The sequence below is a fragment of the Typopeltis vanoorti genome, chromosome 10 (assembly GCF_054136105.1).
Source record: "Typopeltis vanoorti isolate ZY-2024b chromosome 10, IOZ_Tvanoo_1.0, whole genome shotgun sequence".
In the NCBI taxonomy this organism is placed as follows: domain Eukaryota; kingdom Metazoa; phylum Arthropoda; class Arachnida; order Uropygi; family Thelyphonidae; genus Typopeltis; species Typopeltis vanoorti.
This window is the reverse complement of record NC_143558.1, coordinates 6,823,945-6,839,452: the sequence shown is the minus strand read 5'-3', so window position 1 is coordinate 6,839,452 and position 15,508 is coordinate 6,823,945. Positions and strand designations below refer to the sequence as shown.

The window sequence follows — 15,508 nt, the reverse complement described above, 5'->3', positions numbered from 1 at the left end:
AGTGATCTTATTTACACCAAACCTGAGATGACTTAATAAATTTGAGTAAAGATCCCAAATATACTAAACTTCATTTTTTATTTAAAATCCATTCAGTCAGAATGAAACTGTTTTTAGTACATAAGGTAGCTAAATATATTTAGACATGGTGGATGCAAATCTCAAGAGAAATCAACTCTAATGCAATGCATCTAGTAATGGTTGAGAAATACCCAACTTATAAAGACAACTAAATGATTATGTTCACATAAAGAATAAAAATTATCAATAATGTCAAACTGCAAAAGCTTGATATTAAACTCCTGAGTACTGCATAGTATCATTGCCTTATATGCTCTATCAAAGATTTTTGAGATACATTACCTGAATGATGACCATTGTGGAATGATTCATCTCTTACAGTTTGGCAGAGTTAATTTTATGTGAATATATCTATAGTCTGTTATATCTGTCAGCTTCATTCTTGGACCAGTGTTTGAAAGAGAAAAAATAAGAATTCCTAAGAAAAACCCTAATGCCTTCATTGAAGAATGGATATCTCAGTCTCACTTAAAAAGTCTAAAAATTCCTCTTTTCCTTAATGGAAATAAAACACAAATCTTTCCAAAATACAGACATATTCTACTGATTACTGCAGAGGCTGTACAGTATTAAAAATTAAGACAAGTTTGTAATATAATAAAAAACATGTGTAGTTATCACAGCAGTTATTACATATAATAATAATCAAAGAGGCCAACCGTGCTAGTAGGAGTTCCATAACCATCCATTAAGTCTTCAACGGCATCAAGCTTTCTGAGGATAATTAAGGAGGAAGGAAAGCTGAATTTAATCTAGTATAAATTTTATTACATTGAGATAACTATACAAGACGACTTAATTACTCTATCAGAAAGCATTTAAGTTTTTCTCCCTTGAAATTCAATTTTAAAATCTAACATAAAGATCTATTATCAAACATCAATTCTGATTATTATTAGCAAAGGGGAGTAAATTTATATATTTACTTTGGTCATTACAGCAAAATAAATATTTCAACCTATTTTGACATAATATGATATTCAAACTAATTCAAACTTTATGCAATGTATCATAAAGAATTCCAAAAATTAGCAACTTAAACCTGATATCAAAATTGGAGATGTTAATCTCAACTCTTTGCTTTATGCAGATGATGTTATACTTCTAAATAAATCTGCTACAAGTCTGCAAGATTCCCTGACTAAACTGAATAACTGTTGTAATAGATATGGTATGAAGGTCAGCATTAAAAAGACAAAGAGGCAGAAGCATTGAAAATATCAACTGCATTGTGAATGGAGAACCTATAGAACAAGTAAAACATTTCAGCTATTTAGGCACGATTTTTAGCGAAGATGGTAAATTAAATATGGACGTAGACAACAGAATCAACAAAGCTGGTATGGTAGGAAGTCAACTGAATAAATTTATATTTAATAAGAGAGAAATTAGTCAAAACACTAAATTAGCTGTATACAAGACAAAATTAAAATTGGTTTGAACAGTGTTCAAACCAATTTTAACTTATGGATCTGAGAGCTGGGTTAGAAGTAAAACACTTGACCAAAGACTAGAGACCACAGATATGAGAAAGATTAGGGCATGAACAGATGGCATCAATGGCAATATCATATTAAAAACAAGGATATTAGGAAAGCACTTGATATTGTTAGCATCCAGGAATGCGTTAGCAGAGCTAATCTCAGGTGGTATGGTCACTTGAACAGACTGGGAGAGGAAAGATTAGCCAAACAAGTGTTTTCTGCCAGATTGGCAGGAAAAAGACCTAGAGGAAGACCAAGATATATGATACAGTAAAAAGTGCTTTAGAAGACAGAAATATAAGACCTGATAATATTGGAGTCTTTACAGGTAATATGATTTGGAGGAAATTGTAGATAGGAAGTTAGTAATATTGTAAATTTTTCATGTAGCACACCCCTTGAGGGTATATATCAGGAATTTGATGATGATATTAAATCTTGTACCTGTCCATTTATTAACAATTACATTTTTTATTAAATATATCTTTGCTCATACATTTTAATTTCTTTACTGATATGTTAATATTTAAAATGTTCATTCCTTTAGTAATAGAGTATACCATAGAACAGTGATACTTTTATTCTATTCAAGAGATATTTTAATCATTTATCTTAGAATATAACTATTATTACTAATTTATTTTTTCATAAATAATAAAATTTAGTATAATCATAAAAGATGCTTAAAAAAAAAAAATTGCAAATGTAAGGAATTTAGATTTCATAAATGTTAAACTTTCCAATTCAAAAGTAGTTTTAAACATAAACAATCATTACTAAATTTATTAAGGATACACTGAAGTAACTACAGTTGCACTGCTTGATGAGCTGTTCCTTGTATGAGATTGAGGAGTTTTCACAGTTCTGGAAAGTTCCTATTTTTTTTTTTTTTTAAGAAATTTAAAAGGAACTTGGTAACTTAATTAAAAAAAATTAACTGATAATAAAGAATATAAACTATTTAATAATTCACAAAAAATTCTATAGAAGAGATAATCATACAATAAATCTTAGCAAACATCTTTCAAAATGTAAATTAATAATCATTTAAGTTTAGAATATGTAAAGGTTGGAATTGCAAGCAAAAATAATGTTATATTCTTATTCAGTACCTAAAAAAATTGAGTAGAATGCAAATTAGCATAGCATTTAAAATTTGGAAGTTAAAAGACAGTTAAGTAGATGTAATCACATAGAGCATTTCTTTAAAGAAAACCAATGCGTGCGAAGACAAAGAAAGAGGAGAACACAGAGATAGTTAAAGATGGGTGAAAAATGGATGTTGAACCAACAGTTTTTCATATTGTCAGAGAAAGATGTTGAAAGTTTATTTTTCACTTGGTTAGAGTATAATAAATTTAGTTTAATCCTTTATCCAAGTGTGAGCAAACAAAGTTTGCACCTGAAAGTATCTTCAGGACTGGGGTAAGGTGGTACAACACCAGGAACTCCTTGCAAAGGTGGAGCAAGCTACCAACACTCCTGTCTCAGTATCTCCCATAATGCAAAACACATCTCCTTGCAGATATGTCTAATGTTATGCATTAAGGGAAGGGCCACAACCCAGACTAGTTTCTACCTTTATTGAGGTCTCTTCAGTGGGAGCCAGGCCCAAGTGGAGATACCAGGCTCCACCTTTGCAAGGAGTGCCCTGGTGTTGTACCACCTTACCCCAGTCCTGAAGATACTTTCAGGTGCAAACTTTGTTTGTTCACACTTGGATAAAGGATTAAACTAAATTTATTATACTCTAACCAAGTGAAAAATAAACTTTCAACATCTTTCTCTAAATCCAGAGTAATTTATTAAAAAAGGGTGGCACACCATTTGGCAACTCCTATAGGTAGAGATGACCTGCTAGTGCTTCTGCCTGGTATCTCCACTTGGGCCTGGCTCCCACTGAAGAGACCTCAATAAAGGTCGAAACTAGTCTGGGTTGTGGCCCTTCCCTTAATTCATAACATTAGACATATCCGCAAGGAGATGTGTTTTGCATTATGGGAGATACTGAGACAGGAGTGTTGGTAGCTTGCTCCACCTTTGCAAGGAGTGCCCTGGTGTTGTACCACCTTACCCCAGTCCTGAAGATACTTTCAGGCGCAAACTTTGTTTGCTCACACTTGGATAAAGGATTAAACTAAATTTATTATATGTCAGAGAAAGAGTATTAGAATAGAAATAGAAAGTGGAAAAACATGGCAGTCAGTACAGTAAAACTAATTTTTTTTTTTTAAAAAAAAAGCATAATGCAAAAACAGTCCTATGAAAAAGTGAAACTGAATGGGTCTTTCTTTTAGTGTTGCACAGTGATCAGCATTCATTTTAGAAATTATAGACTTTACAACCGTGTTATATATAATTCTTTTAATTTCCCGACGTTTTGATCTTCAAATTGAGATCATCATCTGTGGAGCATATACAAATATACAGGACAAGCTGAGTTACATTACATACGGTTCTCTAGAAAAGTATGAAACAAATATTTTTAAATTTTATTAAATGCTTCACGCATGATGTCCTTTGCATATATACTAAACAAGTGAGGAGAAAGTAAACATCCTTGCCTAACTCCTTTTCCAACTTGAAGCCAGTCAGTCAATCCAACACCTGTTCTTACTGCTTTGCTTCTTGCTCCTTATACAAGTTGGCTATCAACCTGATAGTGTGTTGAGGAAAACCCATTCAATAAAACATATTCTGGAGGAATACAATCATAAGTACATATCAACAATGAGGTGAGAAAAAAAAGCTATTAAAACTTGAAATAGGGAAAGGCTTGAAGATATTGGCCTATAGAGGAAATGAAACATCCTGTAACAGATACACTCCAGGTCTTGAAAAATTATTTAGGCTGCTTTCCATAATCGTCAAAAGCATGAGTTGCATGGAAGCAAAGAGAAGTATTTTTATGGTGATGGCAAACTCTAAAAAGGTTTCTGATTAAAGTATTCAACTATGGTTCAAAGTTCTCATTTTAATTTACATATATGGAAATCAACAAAGTACGCTGAAGATGTGCCAAAATATACATATCTGAAATTAATAATCCTTCAACAATTGACAAGAGAATGAAATATATTGTTCAGAATAACCAAAGTATGGAATAATTATTGGATTTAGTGGAGGGCAATTTGCCAATTTCCCTTGATTCTTAAAAAAAATAATAATAATAATAATAATAAATAATTAAATAAAATTAAATAAAATCTTAGAGTATGTCAAAGAGCAAGAGAAAGGAGTATTTTAGAAATAAGAAGGTAAAAAAATACAAATAATAAACAGGGACAAATGGACAGCCATTGCTACTGTTTGGATTCCCAATAAGAGAGAGAAGAAGTCAGATGATGAGGTGGAGAGAGAGAGAGTAGCAGAAAACAATTGTATGGGAATGATCCATGAGAGAGAAGAGAGGTTAAGAGGCCTCTGTCTGGCAGTGGAATGAAACAGGATGATAAGAACAACCACATCACAATATTTTGTTTTTAGTTATCAAGAAAAGAAAAAAGGTTTACTTCATTATGATGTGCTACATTTTAAGGGTAAGTTTATCAAATAATAAATGATTCTAAGTAATACTCAACAATTATTGGCATGTATGATTAAAGATGGTGGCTTTGTATCATTCAGCAGTACACTTCTGAAGAGGAAAGTTGCAATCAAAATAGTGCAGCATTTCAGTATCTTCAATCATTACTACTTAAAGACAAACGTATGCAATAATTAAAATGTATTAAGATTTTTCATACAACTTACTTCTTTTTCTAACTGACTTAAAAAGTCTAATCTTGGTGTAATTCCACATTCCTTGGTAGAAGCAAAGGCAATCCATGACGACACCATATCCTCAGCATTTTTGCGGTACATAACACAAAGTTCCTGCACTAAAAAAGTAAAAATAATATATATTATAATTTTGATACAGCATATAATATTGAAAAGTAATGGTAATTATAAAAAATAAATCACATCATCAAAAAATTCCTGATTGTACCCTCAGAGCATGTGCAGGATATTATGATTGAAAAGTTTACATCATTAACAAATTCCTTTCAACAATTTTCCCCCTAATTAATTTGTTATCTATCAGAACTCCAGTATTGTTAGATATTTTTATCTTAAGACCCCATGGAGTCACAGACTCATCTAGGAGGAGGTCCCTTTTGTCATATACACAGTTTATCATGTCGTGCCTTAAACACATTCAAATCATCTGTAGACACCAAACTCTCAGGCAATGCATTCCAATCATTCACAATTCTCCATGCAAAAAATCTGCTTCTCACTCCCTTGATCACACCCTCTTTATACAGCTTCCAGAGATGACCACTTGTTTTTCTTCCCCAATCTATCACCGTTTTATGAAAAACCTCTTCAATGTTAATCCTATAACAACCGCTTACCAACTTGTTTGTCTCTATCATATCACCCCTCTTTCTCCTATCCACTTGACTCTGTAAATTGCATTGTCTCAACCTATCATATTCAACACAGCAGAGGGCAGAAACTATTTTGGTCAATCACCTCTGAACCTTCTCCAACATCTCTTTATCCTTTTGAAAACCAGGTGACTACATTTGGTCCTTACTACCACAAGTCAGTCTCCTCTGCAGAATTCATTGTGTTGTCCTCAAAATATTGGCAATATATCCTTTAAATTTCAGATCGCCCCAAGATCTCTTATTTCCTCCACCTCCAACAATATATCCCCACAATGAGTAAATTTTACATCCCATCTTTGTTTTCCAAATTTTAAAACCTTACATTACGCAAAATTGAATTGGCATCCCCACTCCCATGCCCATTCACTCAATCTATTCAAGTCTTCTTGTAAGCGAGACTCTACTCCTCACAGTTCATCCCAACTTTGCATCACTTGCAAATAGCTGTATATCCCCATTCAAATCTTTCCCAATATCATTAACATACAGGTTAAACGGCAATGGCCCTTAAACAGACCCCTAAGGTACATATTAGTGACTTTCCTCTTCTGGGATATTGCTTTCCCATACACAACTCATTGATACCTATCAGAGAGCCAATCTCCAATCCAATGCGCTAGTCTAATATCCAACCCCATCCGCTCTAGTTTGACTATCAACTTATCATGTGGTAATCTATCAAAAGCCTTTGCAAAGTCACTAATAAGTATAATACTGCGTATCCAGCTCCAATCATCCAATGCCGCTGTCACCTTGTTGTAATAAGTACATTACTAAAACACTGCCTCCCAGCAAATCCATACTGTCCATCAAAGATAATAGTATTGTTGTCAACCCAAGTCTGGATCCTGATTCTCAAGAGCACATAGGCTTTAACCCTAACGCATGACACACAAATTGGCCTATAACTTGATGCTTGGATTCTGTCACCTCCTTTATTAAGCAGTACAATCTCATCTTCCTTCCACTCCTTTGGAACTTGACCTAATGTAAGACTCATATTAAACAAATATGTAAGGTAAATGTCAACTTCCTGGCATGTTCCTTCAAAATATGCAGTGATATAGCTTCAAATCCCACAGCCTTATTAACAGTCAAGTTTGCTCAGTTCCCCATATACCTATTGTTCATTTGCAGTCAGTCTCTCCTCATCATCTACTGCTCTCAAGCTCTCCATGATGTCACATGCCCAAGAATGAAAGACTTTTGTGAACTGCTCATTAAATATCTCAACTATATCTCCTCCACAGCAGTTGTCCTTATACTATTTTCTCCATCAATGCCATCCTACCATAATCATTCTTTTTTTGCTGGATAATTAGCAAAAGAACTCCCTAGGATTTTTTTTTTTTTTTTTTTTTTTTTGGCTTCATTAGCTAACTGCTGCTGATACACTTTTGCTACTCTTATCAGCTGAGTCACCCTCCTTGCCTGTTCTTTGTACTCCTCATAGAATAGATGATGTGAAGATAGGCAGGGCAATCAGGGATGCTACTGATATTCAGCAATTACAAAATGATTTGAATAAACTGGAAATCTGGGCAAACGAAAATTGCTATCAGTTTAATGTTAGTAAGCGTAAAGTTATGCACTTTGACGTGATTAGAGTTCCAGCGGCATGTTGTATTAGCAGAGTTATGCTACAAGAAACTGAAGAGGCAAGGAATCTTGGTGTATTGGTGGATAAGAATTTAAAGTTCAAAGGTCACATAGCAAAAGTTGCAAATACAACTCAGAGGATAATTGCTATGTTGAAGTGAACCTTGACATGTAAGGATAAGGAAGTAATTATGCCTCTTTATAAGGCTTTGATAAGACCACATTTGGATTACTGTGTGCAGATTTGGTCTCCTGGGTTACATGTTCTTTGTAACTCTTCTGCAAAAAAGAGTTACAAAGATTATATCCGGATTATGGGATTTAGATTATGTGGACAGATTGCGAATATGTGGATTACAGACTCTGGTTAACAGGAGAAAGAGGGATGATATGATAGAGGTCTATAAATTTTTAAATGGGTGTTATAGCATTTCACAAATGATGAAATTTTTCATTATACGGAAGGTGGGGAGAGAACACGGGGGCATCCATGGAAGTTAAGGTTGTTCTCAGTCAAGAAAGGGGTAAGAGGGTTTTTCTCCCAGAGAGCAGTGAGTGAGTGGAATAATTTGCCCTTAGGGGTAGTGAGCAAATCTAGTGTAAATGAATTTAAGGGAAGGTATGATAGCTGGGTTGGGTAATTTACAGCCTCCCTTAATGAGTCCTTGACTCCCTGGAGCTCTCAGATAATAATAATAATGCCCTCTTTCTCTAGGCATGCATATCATACCATATGCTTAATCTCTTTATTCATCCATTTCACATCTACCTTATGACCTTTGGAATGCATTTAAACATTGCTTCTGCTAGATACGAGGAGGGGGGGGGGAGCTGGAAAGTTCTGATAAACACCTAGAGGATATTAAAGCAACTGATATAACCACAAGAAAGAAGATACTACTAACAGAGCTACGAAAGTAACTTACATTCTTATATTCTTACATTGTCGTATGTTCTTTCTTGTGGTTTATATCAGCTGCTTTAATATTATTTTTGTTCTAGGTGTTTATCGGAACTTTCCAGTCCCCCTTCGTAGTTCTTGAATATCACTCAAGCAGCATTGATCTCCTCTCCAACCAACTCCTCATTCCATGCTACATCTACAAGCTGTCTCCTGAGCTTCTCATAATCACCAACCTTGTAGTTCAAAATATACCCTTTCCTCACAGAAGTCCTCATGTAGTTGCAACACCCAGCCCTGGTAATCACTTCATGGTTATTCTCACTAAGTGGAGAGAGATTTAACACCTCGTTTAAACGACATCCTCTGATGAAATGATCAAATCCAAGCCCCTCAAATCCTCGTGTGCCCTCAGTTACATACTGTCTGAGGTAGATGTCCCTCAAAAACTCAAGAAACTCGTTTTCTTTACTTCCAGTTGCTATCTCATTATATTTTGGTCTTCTAAGGCACTTCTTACTATATCAATCCACTTATATTGTGGTCCTCAGGGACTTTTTCCTGCCAGTAAAAAATACTTGTTTTTCTAATCTTTCCTCTCTCTCTCATTCTGTTTAAGTGAGCATACTGTAACTTTAGATTAGCCATACTTTACACATTCCTGACTAACAAGTTCCTTTCTGATATCCTCATATGGTTCTGCCACTGATGCCATCTGTTCACTCCCTTAATTCTTCTCAGAACTCTTGTCTTTGATCTTATATAGAGCGAGTTTAGTGTTTTGACTAATTTCTCTTTTATTCCATACAAATTTTTCCACTTGACTTCCTACCACAACAGCCTTGCTAATTCTGTTATTTCCATATTTAATTTGCCATCTTCATCAAAATCACATTCTGATATAAAATGTTAAAAATTCTTTAATTTTAATAAAATGACCTTGATAACATTATGCCATATCAGAAAAGTTGGCAGCTGTGAAATATACTGAAGCTCATAAGATAGCAACTGAGTAGGAGCAGGTCAACATTTCAGTGGCATCAACAAGACTAACAGTTATGGTGAAAGCAGAACAAGAGGCTTCAGATGATGTCTCAATTAAAAAAAAAAAAAAAAGATTAAAATTATACATCTGTATTTGTAACTATTAACAGAACTGTATACAATGCTACAGCATATTATACACATAAACTCAATTTTACCTTTGACTTCGGGTCTAAATTAAGCATGCATATCATACTAGAGTGTATTATATTCAAGATTTTATGTTAATTACTGCATCTCACTTATATAATCTGCTGGTCAGATGTGCTGAGTTCCAAAGTAGGTCATCAGAGGGATAATTTTATATGACAAATGCAAAAAAAGTAATTTAAAACATCACAATGTTTTGCACTTTCACATTAAATGTTATAATATTCTAATATATCTATTACTCGACTGTTAGCAGTCCAAATGACACAATTTCTGTTTCAAAAACACTGACAAATCTAAATGTGACTGTGAAAGAGCCAAATATAAAAAAAAATTCACCCTATGTACAAATGGCAGTCATGTCTTCTAGTCGCTTACAAAGGCCAACAAGCACAACTTCTGCTCATCTGTGCTTATAACCCTCTCATCCAGATGTTACCACTGTTACAATGCCTAAAAATAAAGCTATCCTCATTGCATTACTCTTCTCCAATTCCCTGTACAGATGACTAAGGCAAATCATCTCCTACCATGCCAAAAATAGTGCACCACATGCCACTTAGACAACTGGGTACCTAGTAAAGATGTATAACATAACAGAAACGAATAAAATACTTTTTTTATGTGACTCCTACCCATGAAAGTTGTAAATCTATTAGTGTGATGAATGGCTTTAAAAATTAATTTTATGTATTTTATTAATTTTTATATAATCTGGAAATCTTGCTCTAGAGACCAAATTTGGAACTTTTTCAAGCCACTTCAGACCTCCAATAAGCAGGACATGGTCTCACACTAGGTAATGAAATTCATTCCAACCTAAAGACATTCACAAACAGCCATGACCATGGCAGAATTTGAACCTGCAGCCTGTTGGTTGGAGATCAGATATGCAAACCACTCAGCCAACCAGGCTGGTCATCTAGTTACCTAGATAACTAATAATTCATACTAGCACTAAAGCATTCAATGAAAGACTCCATGCTTTTTAATATAGCTACTGATCTATTTTGATATACATTCAATAAGAGGGGTGGGGCCTTTGGCAAGTACATGTTCCACAGAACTGCAGATTATGACAGACTTCAGATATACCATTGTACGAGAACTGGTAAGATTTGTTTAACAGTACTTAGGAGTTGGTATGAGATTTAAAAATGTATAATGACTGAATTTCTGTGATCTACGAGGATACGTAAAATGGGTGAAAGGGGGTAAATAATGGAAATGGTTTTTGTTTGACTTGGAATTAGCAGAAGTAACTTCTGTTAATTCTGTTTAACTTATTTGTTAATGATATTCATGTGGATTGGCTGGAGATCTTCAGCAGTTTGTTGATGATGCAAAGTTAGGGAGAATTATAAGGGGCACTGCTGATGTTAATTCCCTTCAAGAAGATTTGAATAGACTTTTAGCTTAAACAAATGAGTAAAGCTATAGTTTTAATAAGCAAAATGTTGCATTTTGAAATGAAGAGATATAAGGCTGTGTAGTTTTACACAGCCTTATATCTTTGCACTGGGTCCCACAAATGAAAAGGCTTGTAAACCTACAGTACATTCATACTGTAGATAGATGAAGCATTTTTTTTTTCTTTCTAGTTTATTCATTTTATGTTTTTTTTTTTTTTGGTATTTTTATTTATTTTTTACACAGTACAGAAACCCTGCCATAGAGACTAACATGGTACTTTTTCAAGCCTCCAATAAGTAGGGAAGGGTGTCACACTGTGTGATGGATTCTCGTAGATAGGCTTATACGTTGGTTATACATTTCTAAATAACTTAGGGAATTAAAACAACGTAGATCCGAATATAAATTAAATAATACTTTAATAGATATTTCCGATATTTCGGCAATGTCTCATTGCCATTTTCTAAAGGAACTTAACAAAAGGCAGGAGCACAAACAAGCTCTAACAATATAGTAACTGGAAATGAAGATATGAAGCTATCTTTCTCCTAGAAGTCCTGATGGTGCCCTCTGGCGGGCTAAGTAGGCATTCTTAGTGTGATGTGTGATGGAATTCATCTCCTGCCTTCTACTATATTTATGGAACTGTGCTGCAGGAAATGGATACAATTTGAAATTTGGGGGGGGGGGGGTAGCTAACAAAAGACTGAAATTTAGAGGGTACAATGCAGTTGTACCATTATGCCCTCATTGTGCACTGCACATCACGTCTGCTATGATAAGGGAGAACAGTAACATGCAGGGATAAGATGGTTGTACCACTGTAAAAATTGCTAGGCAGACCATTTGGACTACTGTGCTTCAGATTTGGTAAACTAGTTTCACTGAGATGTGGAAACATTGGAGGTCAACAAATGAGGGTCTAAGACAATAACAAAACTATGGAATGTTGGCTATATAAATATATATACACAGAGAGAGGTAGCGATTAAAGGAAAATAAATTATAGTTTAGTGGATAGGAAGAAAAGCTATGATATGATAGACATTTATGTCAGTGAGAGGATTATAAAAAGAGCAAAAGGGAAACTACTAGAGACCATCCCTGGAAGTTACGTAAGAGCATGATGAAGAAAGGTGTGTGGAGTAGATTTTTTATAGATGAAGAATTGTGGGTGAATGGAACACATTATCAAAATATTTTGTAAATGTAAGGAATGTTAAGAATTTTATTGAATAAACCTCACATGATGAGACTGCTGACTGCATGGGGGGGGGTGATAATACTAACTAACACTATAAGGATGGTGTATTATCTGTTAACTGCATGAAGTTTCTTGCTGGTCTAGGATGAAAAACCTTTCTGGTAGAAACCCTGCTATTTCCATATGAATTCAGAGCTAACTTATCTTCAGTTGAAATACCCTTATAATGATTCTTTGCATCCCAAACAGGATCTAAACTAACAGAAACAGACTGCAGAGAAAATAAAACAATGGAAATAGTAAATATGTGCAGGAGAATATTCAGAAATGTATGAGGGGCATACTGTTTTCCCAATTCCTAACAGGAAAGGAAAAATTGGGAGATAAAATGAGACTGGCAAGATAAATCAAGAAAACTCCTATGGACTTTATGTAGAGGAAAGCAAAGTCCAGAGGAGTTTTCTTGATTTATTGAAGATGATTTTAGTTGCTAGAAACAGAACACAGGACAGTAGAAAATGATGTTCAAAATATTTAATGTGTGCTTTGAGTAGTAGCATACTATTCACTGAAAGTGGAAATCAAATGGCACTGTGTGAAGGAGAAAAATACAAGAAAATGAATGCAAAATGTGTGAAATTCTAAGCATTAGTACCTGATGGAATATACAGTTCCATTCCTAGACCAAACAATAGTGAAAGAAAAAAAAAACCCTCAGCATCTCATCTCATTTTTTTTTAACCTCCTAACTTTGTTACAATAGGATTCCATATGAGTGGAAAGAAGTAAAGAGTGGAGTACACCACTGCATAAAGGTGTTAGAAATTCGGTAGAATTAGAATAGTCAGAACGACAAAACGATGCGTCGGTCTGCCCTACAAATTCTTAGCTACTGCGGATAACCAATAAAAAAAAAAAATTCTTTACTACTATTTCTGCTCAAAAGAACTGAATGTCAATTTAATAGCACATTTTTTTACGATATTTCAAATCTTTACTGACAACGATAGTACAAATTGCAAGTAATGTCTTTCTGAAATCTCATAATGTTCGTATATACACTTTCGTGGAACAAACACGAAATTAAGTGCTTGTGTTAAAAATTAAATGAGAATTTAGAAGATCAATGTCTTCGAAAAGAAGTGCCGCTGATTAACAGATGGTGAGACAAGATCATTTCTAACTAATCTCACAAACTGGAACAGGCCTAAAAGGCTGCCGAACGCTTATGATATACTAAATAAAATGAAATGAAACAAACTTTTTGATAAAACATCGTCATCAACAGTTGCCACTCCGAACTCCTGCAGTTCCTCAAAAAGTTCTTCCTCCGAAACAATAGAACTCATGCTCAAATAGTTCAAGAGAATATGCAAAATAGAATAAAATAAATTAATATGCTAGTTATAACGTAAACATGAATGCATCCAAAAGCCAAAGAAACATGGATTTGCCGCGCAAACCCTAAACGCCCTCTATTTATCGTGCACCATAACATCACTGGCCACAGAAGCGTGAAGCAAGATGCTTTTTTTTTATTCCCCGTTGTCTGATGGGAACGAATTGAAGAGGAAAAATTTATGAGCTGTAAGCTCGCCCTGGGGGGGGGGGGGGGAAGGAGATTACTCGTTATTGCTTATATTTAGGATGGCTTTTGGCCTCTTGTGTTTGAAGAGGTCAGTTTCGTTATAGCTTGCAGCATGTTTCACTAGATCATTGGGGGGAGGGGGGGTAGAGATCTTTAAGAAGAATTTTGCCGCTGTAGTTTGTAGGAAGGAGTAGATGTAAGGGATGTTTGTATATCTATATAGTTGGATGTTTCTTACACACCATGGTGCTTCTAGGATCATGCGAAAACACTTGTTTTGCATTCTCTGTAGCTTGAGGATTTGCATGTGTGGCTCCAGACTGGTGATGCGTATGTCACTATGGGGCGGATCGTCAGCTGGTAGAGGAGTACTTTGATTCTGGTATTTAGCTTGCTCTTTCTGTTTATTAGAGGATAAAGTTGTGCGATGACTTTAGATGCTTTCGCGCATAAGGCTTTGATGTGTGGGTTGAAGGTTAATCTTTCGTCCAGTATTACCCTCAAGATATTTTGTTTCCTATAATTAAGATGAAAAGATAAAGAAAAGAAATTAAGATAAAGCCAAACGGCTATATTTTCTGGCGAAATTAATTAAATTAAGGGGGTAAAAAACCCTTATTATTTTACAGCCAGTATGCGAAACTCTAAGATCGAAAACTACGATCTATGAGTTTCATGCCGAAGAAGTATGTGGGATTGGATGGTATACCAGCTCATGTCGTACGTGAAGCGGCTAAAGAATTGTCAGTGCCCTTGACCATTTTGTTTAATTTGAGCCTCGGGTCTGGGTCAGTCCCAAGGGGGTGGAAAGAGGGGAAAATAGTTCCGCTGCATAAAGGCGGTTCCAAGGCTGCTGTTGAAAATTACCGGCCAATCAGCATAACAGGGATCATTATCAAGGTCTTGGAGAAAATAGTCAAGAGGAAAATACAAGATTGGATAGAAGAAAATGGGATACTGTATCGGGGACAGCATGGTTTTGTAAAGGGTAGGTCATGCCTCAGTAAATTTCTCACGTTTTATAACACAGTGACGGCTGAACTGGATAAGGGTAATGGGTTTACAGTGATTCTACTGGACCTTGCTAAGGCCTTTGACAGGATACCACATAGAATTCTAATCAGTAAATTGCAGCATATGGGGATGGATATAGGATTGGTGAGATCGATAGGAGGGTGGTTGACGGAGAGATATCAGGGAGTGGTTTATTCAGGAGTAGAGTCCACAAGACGGCATGTGACTAGTGGTGTGCCACAAGGATCTGTTCTTGGACCACTGCTGTTTAATTTGTTCATTAATGATATAGGAAAGGATCTGAGAGGAACAGTTCATTTGTTTGCAGATGATGCAAAGTTGGGTAGGGCAATAGTGAATGAAGATGACGTCAAAATTTTGCAAGATGATTTGGATAGATTGGAGGTCTGGGCTAAGGAGAATGGATGTCAATTTAATATGGCAAAATGTAAGGTTATACATTTTGGGGTGAAAAGATTAGCAGCAGTTTACTACATTGGTGGAACTGTACTCCAGGAAATTGATGAGGCACGAGATTTAGGAGTGTTGGTGGATAAGGAGTTGAAGTTTAGGGGGAACATTGCAAAAGTG

General features: G+C 35.2%; 1 protein-coding gene across 1 annotated transcript in view; it reads right to left on the bottom strand.

Annotated features, from left to right (window-relative positions):
• Nucleotides 1-13,729, bottom strand: part of PolA2 (DNA polymerase alpha subunit B) — a 139,019-nt gene extending 125,290 nt beyond the window's left edge. Inside the window, exons 1-4 of the mRNA XM_090399164.1 lie at nucleotides 13,577-13,729; nucleotides 5,319-5,446; nucleotides 2,361-2,440; nucleotides 741-795 (exon numbers count right to left, since the gene is read on the bottom strand). Coding sequence (XP_090255290.1) covers nucleotides 741-795; nucleotides 2,361-2,440; nucleotides 5,319-5,446; nucleotides 13,577-13,664 — 351 coding nt within the window. The 5' untranslated portion in view covers nucleotides 13,665-13,729. The remainder of the gene's footprint in view (nucleotides 1-740; nucleotides 796-2,360; nucleotides 2,441-5,318; nucleotides 5,447-13,576) is intronic.
• Nucleotides 13,730-15,508: the final 1,779 nt, after the last annotated feature.